The sequence below is a fragment of the Sabethes cyaneus genome, chromosome 1 (assembly GCF_943734655.1).
Source record: "Sabethes cyaneus chromosome 1, idSabCyanKW18_F2, whole genome shotgun sequence".
In the NCBI taxonomy this organism is placed as follows: domain Eukaryota; kingdom Metazoa; phylum Arthropoda; class Insecta; order Diptera; family Culicidae; genus Sabethes; species Sabethes cyaneus.
Window position 1 is genome coordinate 164377737 of NC_071353.1, and position 14510 is coordinate 164392246.

The window sequence follows — 14510 nt, forward strand, 5'->3', positions numbered from 1 at the left end:
TTTGAACCGGTGCCTCTTTAAGCTGAGGTTTTTCATTAGCCTTTAACATCGACGTACTGGTAGTGGCTGTGCTACCCGGATGCAACAGAGTGTGATGCTTTCGATTACAACGTTGTACCTTGCATCCCTTGTCGGAAGGACAATCAATCACTCGATGTTTCTTTAAACAATTGAAACATAACCTTTCCTTTATAGCGACTAGTCTTCGATCCTCTACACCCATTTCCAGAAACTGTGCACACCTGTATATTACATGCTCTGCTTTACAACAAGAGCACACTTCCTTTGACGTTGAAACAAACGATTTGGCTGTAAACGGCTGCGATTTTTGATTATATCCTTGGCGTTTAATTGCAGCCGCGGTTGACTGCTGCGTAACATGTTGCTGAGGACGATTTGTTCGTTGCAAAACACGCCCACGCTCCCGTAAGAATTCCATGAAATCATCATACGCTGGCAAATCCTCATGACCAATCTTGACTTCCCACTGTTCTTGAGTTTCCTTATCCAATTTTTTGTAAATGACGTTCACTAAAATCAACTCTGCCAACCCTTCAACTGGATAGCCGTGACTATTCAAAGCATCAGTATGCTTTGTGCAGATATCTACCAGTTTCGCTAGCGATTTACCACGATTTTCCTTGCAGATTCTTGGACAATCCAGAATTGTATCGATGTGGGTGTCCAAAATCAAACGTTTATCCTCATATGCAGTCTCCAAAATTTTCCACGCGCTCTCATAATCGTTGTTATTGACAACAGCCTCATCGATTTTATCCTTCGCATCACCCGATAATGAGTTACGCAGATATAAAATTTTCATCGCGGGAGACTCATTCACGTATCTTGCCATTATACTTTGAAAGAGGCTTTTGAAACTATACCAATTCTCCGGATTCCCATTAAACGTAGGGAATGGAGCTTGCAAATGAGGCACACTAGTCTGAACGAACACCGGCGGGGGTGCGGTACTTGACGGAATCACTGAAGGGTTCTGCGTTTCCAATAACTTTGTAGTGAGCTCAGTTTGTGAAATTCTTGCTTGCAGTTCGACGTAAACTTGATCGTGAAGTTTTTCAAACGCAGCATATTCCTTGCGTTCCTCGGCACGGCCTTCTTTTGGCAGGAATGTAGACATTTCGCTATAATTCTTTTCATAATCATCCGCACATCTTCGTAATGTTTCCAAATGTAGCCGAAGTAAATGAATACTTATGTTTTCTGCCTGCAACGACTCATTTATCCGAAGTACCTTATCGAGAAGCAAATCACGACGGTCTACCAGCGCATCCAAACTATTCTGCATCTTACGACGTTTTTCGATGGCGTCCTGTACGGCTTTTTGTTCAGCAATAGTAGGAAATGTATCTACGACGTTGCTGTTAGACCCCGAAAGCGCATCGAGAATGTTCCTTCTGTTTATTTGTGCCGACGATAAACGAGGCGTTTCAAAATTATTCATTCGTTTGTACGTTAATCACTTCTTTGTTATTGCAATGTTCGCTGTCACTTTCCGTACCGTCTCTTTTGTTTCAGTTGAGCCGGTCGCAACCGTCAACTTTTTTTTTTTCACCAATATGGCAGTCCACTTGTGCCACGGGCACGATCTTGGTGGCGGAGCACCACCAACGTTTTCAGTTTATCACGAGAAACTAGCAACCGGTGCTAGCCATTTTTTCCACTAAACCACTTCAAACCATGCAAAATTCCTCCATAAATCCGGATTTGAAGGACCAGAATGTACGGTAAACGATAGCTCTGCGCGAATTGGCAGGAAAAATGGATGGTTTGATGAAATTTGTAACACTCGAATAAAACAACGTCCGCTTAAACGAGATCTTCCATTTATTATAGCCGTTTTAGTTTTACAGTGCTGCTAGAAATTATTGTAAGGTGGAAAACAACATATCGACAAGGGGTTATACAAAATTTACGCATTCAGACACTGAGTGGGCGTGGGCGTATGGCTGCGGGTAGGACTGTCAGGTTTTCGTGTTTGGAGAGTGATCATATTTATAACCTTATAATTTATTATTGAGTGCGCATTTGACGGGGATTTGAGAAGTATTCTCTTGCAGAGATGTTTTATTTGCGGTTTGCAGTTTGCAGTAACTTGCGCTTCGTTCATTTCATTGTCTGTTCTGCTACGGTAGTTCTAGGAGGACGAATTGTTCAATAACTTATAATCGTTAAACGCAAATGGTCTTCAGTAATGAGAAACAATTATTTTTTTGGCCATGTGTTCTGAGTTGCCAATAGTAGAACTGGAGAGTCCTAGTCCAGCAAGGAATAATTCTCACTCGGTTTGTTTACATTTTGGACTTGGACCCTTTTCAATTGTTGGTCGAGAACTTCTCCCTTTGCATGAAAGTCGAAGTAGGCCGAAAACTAGATAGTTCCCATGTTCTCATTATGTTGATTTGTGACATTTATTTGTTTATGCCTTCCTAAACAAAAGTTTTCCATTGTATTTCTACCAATTCTACTCTGAAACAAAAAAATCAAACACTAATTATTAAGCTAGTTAACTCATAAGCTACCACGTTGGCACCGGTTTGTCGTGAACTTTAATCACTTTCGTTTTTAATGACCTAAACCCTAAACGAAGAGACACAATATGCTTCTCAGCATAGACAGAGTTAGGAGTACAAACGATACGGAAGCAATGGCCGACCCTCCGTCGTCTTCGGTGGTAGTTTTCAACGCTGCAGTAACGGAAGTACGCTCTTGCGTGGAAGTTATCGTTGCTTCCGATGTGGTGCTCACGGTCGGAGCAACCGTTGCCTCGTCCGTCGTTGTGGGGATCGTAGTCGCAGTGGGTGCTGCTGTGGTCAGTGGAGATGTTGATCTTGTTAACGGTACAGTTGATGTCGTTGTCGAAGGACTAGGCGTCACTGTTGTAGTACCGATTGTGGTAGTTGTTGTGGTTGGTGTTTCGGTTGTCGTTGTTGGTGCCGGAAAGAACGCCTGCAACCAGTCCTCTATTTCCACACCCTTGGTCTGCACCCACAGCAGATTTTCGCTGGTCTGCTCCAATGCCCGTAGGATATCAGCGTCTCTTAGCAAACCGGCCCTGGAAAGTTGATCGATTAACTCTTGAAACTGACCGTTCAGTTCCAGATCGACGATTGAACTCGCCAAACTAGTTACGGCATTGCCAATGGCACGCTTTCCGAAATTTCCCTTATTGTACCTGCAAACGAAATATTCCTTTTAGCTTAGACTAAAACCGATCAATCATCACTTACAGTTCATTGATTTTCATCATATTATTTGCGAAAAATTTAATTGCAATTTCAGTACCCTCTCTGTCTTTGCTGGAAACCGCACTGAAGATGGCTCCCCGCTCCTGACCGAAGTAATTGAGTCCATCAACTTCGTCAGCAATCGATGTATTAAGAAGTAGTTCTTTCAGAGCTTCGCTCTGCGTACAACCAAGAGCGCTGATAAGATCCCCACGGAATTGTTGATCCTTCGAGGTTTGCATTCTTTTCCACACTGCTAGGAACACATCTTCACCGGCCTTCGCCAATCCATGGCAGTAGATTACTCCGCGAAGATCGGGATCCACTTGAACGTTTACCGATTGTAACGATTGCTGTAATAGTAGCGAGCTTTCGTTCAGACATTGCTCCGATCCCATTCGGCAAGCCCACTGGGCGGTCAGCTCCCGTGTCCGACGAACGAAAAGATTATCCTCAGGTTTCGTTTCTAGTCCCAGCTCGGCAAATACCGGATTGATCATCGACAGGAAGTATCGTTCGAGAAGTTGGTGCTGAGCTGATCCCGCGAAAAGACGTGTTAGGACGAGAAGATTCCTGTGGGCAGCTGCCCACGGAACGTAGTCCCGCTCGTAACTGAGGTATGCGATTAAACGCAGAGCGGTGTCGTAGCCCAGCCGACCGGATCGGGCCAGGTTGAGCGAATCGTCAATCAACTGCGCACGGTTGATGTTGTTGATGATGGAATGGTTGCGGAAGAGTTGCGTTATGAGTAAGTTCCAAAGACGTTCGTCGTAATTTACTCGGTAGTACCCGGTTTGCTGTTTGTTGAAAATAATCCAATCGGAAGCTGTCCAGCCTTCGGCTGGTAGGGTTGCACTATTAGTTAACAACCATCTAGTGTCTGAAGTGATGGCGAAGTTTGGATTTTTAGCGGTTGCGAAATTGTAGGGCACTATCCACGAAGAGCCTTTTTCGTCTAATGATTTGAGAAGATAACGTTCCTGAGTTAGATGCACGTACGAGCTGAGGTCTCTCGATACGTGAAGTACCGGGAAACCACTTTGTTCGGTCCATGACTTTAGAATGTTCAAAGCCGTTACATTTTCCGGCAGTGCGATGTCGGTAGCGTTGTCGATCGCCCATTGGATTGCTTCGGCAAAATTTTCTGGAGCAGCTGCCTGGAAGGCTCTGGAACGTAGATAGTTGATCAATGCTTGTCGAAACGTTTCCGGTCCAAAGGCCTGCTGGAACATTCGCATCATGGATCCACCTTGAGAAGCAAGAAAGTTTTAGAATCACAATCAATTTCTAATTCCAACGTAAAACCCTACCTTTTGCATAGGAGATTTCATCGAAAACGTTGGCGACTTCCGTCGCGGTGTTCACGTAGTACGTCATTGGTCGAGACGAGCTAAGGGAATCCCGCTCGAAGGCATTGTACATTTGTTCGACCGAGTAGGTTTCGCTGATGCGAAACTCCGGATAGGCTATATCCGATGCCAGATACTCGAAGTATCTGGCGAAACCTTCCTTCATCCAGAGGTAGCTCCACCAGGCCGGCGAAACCATGTTGCCAAAATACTGATGACCGAACTCGTGTCCCACTACGGTAGCGATCGCGTGCTTCTGTCTCAACGGTGACGAACGGCTGTCGTAGAAAAAACTTTGCTCCTTGTAGGTGACCTTAAAAAAAATTAAATGTTAATTTGAATACGGAGACTGAGAGACTTCAGTTCAATACCAAACCATAATTTTCCATTGCCCCTGGGGCGAAATCCGGTACCGCCACCTGATATATTTTTGGTAGGGCATAGTCCGTCTGCAGGTACTGTTCCAGTACGTCCAGTACCTTATGGCCCGCTTCCAGAATGAAATCTCCCTCGCCGTTGCGGATGGCATTGTAGCGAGCGAAGACGCGTTGCCGGGGGTAGAGCGGTGACGAAACCGAGGCAAAATCACTCACAATGATTCCCAGCAGATAAGGTTGCATGACGGGCGTATCTTCGAATACCGTTTTTACATACCCATCGTATGGCCTAATTAAAGATAAGATATTTTTGGTGGAGTATTGAAATGTGGGTTTTGCTTGTTTCGGCGCGGTGAAATCGGGTCAATTAACTATGAACTAATTAGTCTAAAGAAAGTACATGTTATACATACTACGTTTAGTGTAACGGGACACAACACTTGATAGTTCTTACAAAACGCACCACACTAAGCATAAGTCCAACCCCGAGTTGACGTGTTTGTAAAGCAAAACTTTTAAAACAATCACTCGCATAGTTTGAAGTTCATTTGAAATGCTACATTTTGAAAATGAAACACTTGAATCACTATTTGAGGACGGTTTCGGGTCCCTTTGGGAGAGTTAAGAAGCTGGTAAGAACTTTTCAATTTCATGAAGACTACCCGAAAAAATCGAAACACTACGATTAGTTTGTAACTTTTTAACTGTTTGTATCCCAGTGGAACGAAGAGAATGCTAAGAAGCACGAAAGACAAGCAACGAACGAATTTTTGGTCAATCGATTTCCTACGTTCAACACTCGATTGACAAATACAGCTTGCTGGATATTCCTACGTCGTTCTAAAGTATCTAGACCGATAAGGCGACACCGTTCAGTATACGAAGGAAGATTTGCCGGATTACGCCACAGGAGATGACGTATTGTTATGCGAATGAATCTCATCTGCACTCAATCTGCAGGGGCGGACTGGCCACCGGCCTCCACTAAAAATTTCGTCGTTACACAAAATGAGATTTTCCAAAATTTTTATTTCAGGTTAACTCATTCTACGACTCACGAATGTTCAATTGCTGGGCCCTATGATTTATGAAATCGACCGATTTGATGATTAAAAATTCAGCTTCAAATGGGACTGTTGGGGCCCCGAACTTTGAGCCATAATTTCTATTTAAAGTTACCTTTTTCTACGACTCACGAATGTTCAATTGTTGGGACCCCATGATTCATGAAATCGATTTGATGATTAAAAATTCAAATGTAATTTCTCATATATAAATTCAATTCTCTTTGCAGCTTTAATGTGGACTTGTGATCCCAAACTCCGAAAAATACTTGTAAGAGTTGCAAATTTAAAACTAAAGTTTCTAAGTTAATGATAAACTCATGTCATATAGCTTGAATGCCTACAAATAAAATTGCCCAAATTGCCCAAATGCCACGAATAGAAGATTGCAATCTGCAATCAGGTATGACAAACATTTTTAAGTATTTAATAGTCTTTTAAATGTAAGTGCTTCTAAATTTCAAATTGCTTGGATGAAATGACTCCAAAAGACTAAGCAATTCCCTAAAATCATGAAAGTAAATATTTTATTTCACGATCGCGCTCTGAAGCTGACTGATCCAGAAAAGAGACACGAGAGCATATTGGCTGTAAAAAGCACACTACGAAAAAACAACTATCCGGATCAACTGATAAATCGTACACTCACCAACAGAGTACACTTACTATACAACACGCTACAAAATGCCAACAACGAAGAACAGCCTAAAAAATACATATCGCTCCCGTACATCCCATGCATGAGTGAGAAAGTAGCCAAGGTACTGCACAAACATGACGTAACGGTTGCACATAGACCTTGCAATAAAATAAAAGACACTATTTTCTCAAAGCTGAAAGATAAAATTTCAAAAATGCAACAAACCAACGTGGTGTATAGTGTACCCTGTGGTGGTTGTAATGATAAAGTGTACATCGGTCAAACATCGCAGACACTGGAAAAACGTCTGCAACAGTATCAGAACTCAATCCGAACGAAATCATCGATGACCGGACTCACACAACATGCGGTAGAACACGGCCATGCTTTCAAATTCTCGGAGACTGTCATCTTAGAGAGAGAGAGCAACGAAGCTAAACGACTGAACACGGAAACACTACACATAAAACTACACGATGGGAAAATATAGTTACTATATATATAGTTCGGCGGATAGAAAACCAGGCGAATTGGCATCCCTGGTTTATGAAATTAAATTTGAAATTATGGTGAAATGTGCAGGTTTTTACGAAAAATAATCACTGGCGGGTGTTGAAAATGACTAGTTCTATGAAAATAAAGTGTGTTTTTTAACATTACTCCTGCATTTTGGATTTTGAAAAGCTTTTGGCTCCGCTTTTGGCGTTTATTTGGCTCCCGATTTTCTATCCGCCGAACTATATATATAGTAACTATAGGGGAAAACAGTAAACTTGCAGCGGGACGCACTAAGCTTCTCCAATGTATACGTCGGCGCCCTGAACAAACTAAGAAGATTCGAACAAAACAGAAGAGAACCGCACACGACACGAACAGCGTCGTCATAGAAGAAACAGCGGACAACAAAAGTTTAGTGTTTTTTAATTGACTATAAATATTGTTTGTACGTAAGATTTGTATTTTGTTTAAACGTGTGTAATGAAAATTGTTTTATTTAAGAATCTGATGATGGCTGAGTAAAAACAGTAAGCCGAAACGTAGTTTAAAAAAATTATAAACTTGAATTTTCACCGAGAAACATCAACCCGAAAGCCACAACATAAATATACGGTGATCAAAAAAATTAAAACATAAATATTTAATGTTTGGGCCACAAGCTTTATAGATTATTATATGAACAGGTTGAATACTTGCAAATTTATGTAAAATTACTATTTCAGTCGAACTCTTTCTACTGCTTATAAATATTGAATTGTTGGGACTCCGAGTTGAACTGTTGGGGTCCAAGCTCCGAAAATATTTATATAAGCAGCTTCAATTCTGAGAATTTACAATTAGAATTTGTATTTCATCCGTCATTTTGTTACCCATAAACATTGAACTGTCGGCTTAAGTCTCATACTTAGATTACTTCAGTGGCGACGGTCCGTTATCGATCATGCGTCGAATGGATTATGGTCCTCCAGTACTCAATCCTGGGCTACCATTCTCTAAACCCCTCAAACCCCTTATCAGTTGCGGGGTCTGCTCCAAAGTAAACGGCCTCTTCTTGATTCTCTGCTTTAAATAATTTTGGCTACTCTTTCGTCGGGCCAGCCCACCGCAGACTGCCACACTGTACTACCTTCATTATAACTGCATATTTGCATAGTTAATACAGCTCGTGGTTTATGTGTCTGCTAAAAACCCTAAGCACTCGTCGATTAGCTTCCTTTAACGTTCACGATTCATGTCCGTAAAGGGCCACCGAGAGGATTAGTGTTCTCCATACCGCCAGTTTTATGCGAATTTGCAAGCTCCGGACTTCTGCTGCAAAACGTAAGAAAGCCCAATTCGCAGCTGCAATTAGTCGTTCTATGTTCTGACTTATTGTCACATGTCACGTGCATACCAAAACATATGAATTCATCTACTACTTCATATCGTTCCCCATTCAGTTCCTCTTCGGCACCAAAACCATTTGGACTTCCACGTTCCCTGCTAGCCATATACTTCGTTTTGGCGGTGTTAATTGTAAGTCCCAATTTCCCAATTAAATGACCTAAATGCTTTTTTCACTGCTCTACTGCTGATGTCGGTGATACCGACGTCATCCGCAAAATCAAGAAGCATGTGAGGTCTCATCCGCTATTCTGACACATAATTTTTACTCATCCAGCGTCACACGAATCAACGTAACTAGTTCTGTAGGAAAATCATGTCCTAGCGTTAACTGCCACAGCGTATTTTGCTTGACTGAATCGTATGACGCTTTAAATTCCACAAAAAGATGATGAGTCTGCTAGTTGTACTCCCAAAACCCGTCAGTTACTAGACGCAGGGTAAATATCTGATCCATCGTGGAGCGACCCTTATGAAAACCAGCTTTGTACTCGCCGTCGAAGAACTCCGCTAACGGTCTCAGTCTACAACACAGGATAGGGAGAGCACCATATAGGCAAAATTGAGCAACGTAATGCCTCGATAGTTTTTACTCTCGAGTCGATGTCCGTTTTTAAAAAGATGGGTAATGAGGCCAATCAACCACTCCTCCGATATTTGTTTTCCGCCCATATCCTGACAATGATGCGGCGAATTGTTTCGTACAGCTGCTCGCTCCCCGCTTTTAGAAGTTCAGCCAAGATACCATCCTTTCCAGCAACCTTACCGTTTTTCAGCTCACTGATTGCCTTTATAACCTCGTCCTGTGTTGGTGACTCCACAGCTTGACCGTCACTCACAATTCTTATCCTGTACCTGCTGATCTTCGTGTTTACTTCTCTATTCAACAGCGTTGGGAAATACTCTTCCACCTGGCTGTTACCGTCATTTCGTCAGTAAGCAGGTTGCCAGCACTATCATTGCACATCACAGGCATGGCAAAATTCTTGCACCTTACCGTTTTGTAGAAACTCCGTGTGTCGTTGCTGGCGAACCTCTCCTCTGGACCGGCGAGCACGTGCTCTTCGTACTGGCGTTTTTTAGACGGTGGGTTCTTTTTTCCCTATGACATTTTTTCACTATGAAATAAGAATCCTCTGGATTCTAAACGCAGGAATCCTAGGGTAATTAACCCTATAACGTAGAATCTACAGAAATATAAATGGATGGTAGATGAGAAAACCGCTGCATTGGTGACAAAGATGCTCAGTGGCACTCATCAGAATGTGGAAACTTCTCTTCCGGGTTCGCTGAAGGACGGTCAGTAAAGAATCAAATATTCACGTTGCGACAGATCCTCCAAAAAGTCCAGGAATACAGAATTCAACGCACAATTATTTAATTAATTTCAAAGTTGCGTATGATGCTATCGACCGTAAAATCATGGCCATTCTAACCTCGCAGGCGACTTTGTCAACGTGATGGTCCCTCATGTGGGCTGTTCAACTGCTTAAAACTCGAAGTAGCGTAGATTGAATTGAAGAACAATGCGTCCAAACTAGAGTATCGTGAACCGCTAATATGACGCACACACTAAAAGATGGTGACTCGGTCCTAATGACGAGTGAGTTTGTTTTGTTTCGATCGTGCATCGAGCCGCTATGCTGCCCGTTTTCCTCGTACTCGACACTCGACAATGACTGAGTCGAGTTAAGTTGCACGACATGACTTACAAGATAGAGCCCATAATTATTCGATGTACTGTCCTTGTAACGCTGATGTGTCTTGAGTAGATGTCATTTTTTGTGTTTATTTACTGTCAAGAGAATATTGCACACTGGGGCCCCCAATCTCAAAGGCCCGGTAGGCCCTTTGGCTCCCAGTCTGCCCCTAATGCTTCATGTATTTGGTCTTCAATGCATTTATTTTTAGCCTAATTCTCCTAGACTCCGCTTTCAGTCTGGCGTAGATTGCCTTCGCCGTCGCAAAGTTCCTGGCTATGATATCGAAGTCATCTGCAAAGCCTAGAAGTTGGCTACCCTTAGTAAAAATCGTGCCTCTCGTTTCGATACCCGCTCGTCGGATCACCCCCTCAAGAGCGATGTTGAACAGCATGCAGGATAAACCGTCACCTTGTCTCAACCCTCGTCGCGTCTCGAAGGGACTCGAGAGTGTCCCAGAGATGCGTACGAAACACATCACTCGATCCAATGTAGCTCTGATCAGTCGCGTCAGTTTGTCCGGAAAACCGTACGCCGCCGCACGAAGCTAACAATGTACAAAACCCTTATTAGACCGGTAGTTCTTTATGGACTTGAAGCCGTGACGCTGCTCACGGAGGACATACGCGCCCTTGCCGTGTTCGAGCGGAAAGTGCTGCGGAGGGTATTTTGCGGAGTACAAACTGAAAGCGGAGAGTGGCGGAGGCGTATGAATCACGAGCTACAGGCACTGCTTGGGGAGACTCCCATCGTACATCTAGCGAAAGTTAGCAGGCTACGGTGGGCCGGACACGTCGTAAGGATGCCGGACGACAGCGCGACGAAAATAGTCCTCTTCAACAACCCCACCGGCACTAGGAATAGGGGGGCCCAACGTGCACGATGGCTCGAGCAGGTTGAAAGCGATTTGCGACTTCTGAGACGAATAGGAAATTGGCGACGAGTGGCTCAAGACCGAGTTGAAAACTCGTGCTGTTTCAAGCACTCGTCTCCCGGCTCTATGCTGAAGAAGAAGAACAACAACAACACTCAGGTCGTTGGCATGTTCAACTCTCTTGAGCATCAGGCCATTAATGTTATAGCCAGTTCTTGCGATACCAATTAACGAAAATATCCAGCAGCTTTTGCAAATTACGGCAGTCTTCAATGGATCGAACAGCGAACATACATGACTATTTCCAAAACGCCAAAAAATCATATGCGCTGTCGTGGAAAATTCGATTACGTATCGCTGATGCATAGAAAAGCAACTGGAAATCCATCATTCGACGATGTGTCGGGCGCTGAAGTTATCCAAGGAGACCTAGACATTCAAGAGACCAACATTTTCGATTCGCGATCATGGCGCATATTTCCATTTGATTTGATTGAAAAACGAAGAAAAGTGTAGGTCTCTACGTTTTCAAAGTGCGGAACCAGCGAACCGAAACGACAAACAAATCACGGTGGCCAAAACCCGTGCAAGGAAGCTGATTAGTGGGTAATGAATCCGAGATGCGTTGTGGTGGACGACGAAACCTATATCAGGGTGAAATAAAGCAGTTGCCAAGCTGGAAGTTTTACATAACCACATTATGGTTGGTCGTTCCTGGTGAGGTAAGAATAAAGAAGATGGTGGGTGGGGTTCGGAGCCTTTCCCCGAAAACCCGCGCTGAGAATCGCGGCTAACACGCTGACAGACGAGCAGCGTCACGCGCAGTACCTCGTAAGTCGCAAGGGCCTGGACAGTGTCGTTGTCTTGACAGTTAAAACAAGTTAGATTAAAACTTCTCGGTCGGTGGTTTCTACAGTAGACGAAGGATGAGGCACAATTTGTGTCCCAACCCAACCTAACCAGATACGTCGCTACCTTAATAAGGGGGTTTTGCAGGTCGAATCAGGTCATAATCGCTGATAGTGGTTCGACCCATGCAGCTTCCAGCATTGGACAAAAGGTAGGAGTCAAAACGACTGCTTGTTAAGCGTAGATACCAATAATCCCCCCCTCACCTTTCTGCTCTTTTCCCTCAATTCCAAAAAAAATTCATTGCTTTCCCCTACAGTCCCTTCATCAATTGCAGAACCACCGTTTCAAAAAATATTAACAATTCGAGTTTTATTGCCCTCTTATTATTGATTTTATGACCAATTCTAGTCACTAAACCTGTTAGGTGAGTTTGAAAATTGGATGATAAAAACTTAGATGACAGTAGATTCTGGACCTCAAAAAAAATTGTCTTCGTTCACTCCCGATCCGTTCACATTTAATTTAAATACCAGTTGTAGTACTAAACCAGTGATGGCCATAATGCGGCCCGCAGGCCGCATGTGGTTCTTTGAGATAATTCGCTTTTCGGTTTAAATCTTATGGTGATTCCTAGAAAATGGTTTTTGTTGTCGCCTATTTTACATTTTGTTATGCACAGGAATGACTAGAGATTATTGCGGCGCGCGGCATTCACGGGCGATCTGATTTGGCCCGCACCATGCCTATGCCTGGGCACCAATGTACTAAACAGATGTTGACTGCAAAAGTTATTCCTACCCACCAGCTTCTAAGTGCTCGAATGTTCGAATTACTGTGTACTCACCCGGGCGTACTTTCCTTCGGCAGGTTATTCGACAGCACGGTATAGTTTTCTCCGTGAATGACCGTCAGCCCAATCGGTGCCCGAATTCCGGGCTCATCGTAGCACGGAAAAGCGTGACGTGCATCCGTAGAGGAAAACTGTGTCGTGGCAAGCCAGCGTGTTTTTCCCTCATCATCCACATACGAGGACCGATAGAATCCGGCATTGTCCTCACGTAGCGTTCCTCTGTACTCCAGCTCCAGGAAATATGTTCCCTTCAGATCGACACCCGTTGGCGTAATCGAGATGAATTCCCGTACCGGGTCCAGCTGGAAGCTGGAATCATCATCCAGCAGCACGTTTTCGGTTCCATTTCCGAAGAACGACCACAGCTTAACGTGTGTGATCGTCGTTTGCCGGTAGTGCAAGGTGATGCTGCTGTTCCTTTCATCTTTAACAAACACTTCTATCTTAACCTTTCCGTCGAAGCGAAACTGTCTGGCGCGGCCATCTTCGTGGACGTACGTGGTAAGTTCAAGGTCATACCGCAATGGATAACTGTTGTTCGGCAGCCGATGGTTGTCGCCATTCAACTGACCGCGGACGGTCAGCGGCCAACCGAAGCAAAGCACTGCTGCCAGCGAACACAACACCCAAATTGGCTTACCCATCCTTAGCGTTCAGCGGTCTTTTGAATACTAAACACCGCCTGATAACTCACTGTCAATAACTGTCCGCATAACTGTTGTATTGCATCGGTTTGATGTGTTATCTCATTTTGTAACCGCTTGTAGCGGTTTGAGTAAAATATGTCGATACCAAGGCTATTTAACCGCCGTTTAGCGATGTTCCAGCGCGACGGACAACAACGTCCAGGTTTTCGATCAGCACAGCAGGGTTGAAACGGACGACGTCGTACCATTCGCTGCCGCTATTTCCGCCCGGAACATCAGCAGAGGATCAAATTTGGAACCATCACAATACAATTTGTTTACCATATTTGTTCCAACAACGCCAACGGCCGCGGGCACGACACCGCAATCCACTTGAGTGTATCGTGTAATTCTAATCACTAACAGATGGTGGCTTGAATTAACTGCTCGCGAACTTCTGTGTTGCGCCCAGGGCGGGAAAGCACTCCACTCAATAGTCAGTCCGTATGTCATTCATTTTTACTGATATAATTGTTTATATATTGACTACAGCAATATCGGGTTACAACTGATGGTACATATTTCCGATTTTATCACCGGACCTGATAATAGCGAATTCGACAATGGTTTGCTGTCAAATTGGAGTGCATCACAGAAAGTGTGATAAGTTCGAGTGAGTTTGGTTCGGCAGTCTAGAGATGGTCTAGCTAGAGCATTTGGTTTGGAGGTAAATTTGTCATTTTTTGTTTCAATCACAGAAGTGGACATGTTGTGGACACAATCAATTTTTGTTTGTTTAAGATAGGCAAATGGAATCTCGATTCTCTGTTGGTATGCAATTCACCCAATCAATTGCTTTGGTCTATAAATGAAAAGATCAATACAAGTGGAGTGGTCATATTTCAAGCTATTTATAACCCACTCAGCGCTTGGCTTTATTTTTCAACATCGCAGTTCTATGCGCCCTCCTAATTAATCAATTATCAGCAGAATATCCTACAAATGGTGGATTTATTAGTACGGAAATTCGGCAAATCAATTGTCGTTCATCA

General features: G+C 43.6%; 1 protein-coding gene across 1 annotated transcript; it reads right to left on the reverse strand.

Moving 5' to 3' along the window:
- Window positions 1–249: 249 nt before the first annotated feature.
- Window positions 250–13476, reverse strand: LOC128732393 (aminopeptidase N-like). Its single transcript, XM_053825642.1, has 7 exons — window positions 12827–13476; window positions 4966–5260; window positions 4556–4907; window positions 3249–4494; window positions 2654–3193; window positions 453–1379; window positions 250–385 (listed from the first exon to the last, which is right to left on the reverse strand). Exons 1-7 carry the CDS (start codon window positions 13474–13476, stop codon window positions 250–252), a joined length of 4146 nt encoding a protein of 1381 aa, XP_053681617.1.
- Between the last annotated feature and the right edge of the window lie 1034 nt (window positions 13477–14510).

Excerpts from the sequence above, each read along its gene's own strand:
- LOC128732393 (XM_053825642.1), bottom strand. The coding sequence starts at position 13,476 with ATGGGTAAGCCAATTTGGGTGTTGTGTTCGCTGGCAGCAGTGCTTTGC. Across the intron at positions 4,908-4,965 it reads CAATGGAAAATTATGGTTTG|GTCACCTACAAGGAGCAAAG; the intron begins GTATTGAACTGA and ends ATTTTTTTTAAG. Across the intron at positions 1,380-2,653 it reads TCGGCCATTGCTTCCGTATC|CAACGTCGTAGATACATTTC; the intron begins GTTTGTACTCCT and ends GGGGTCTAACAG.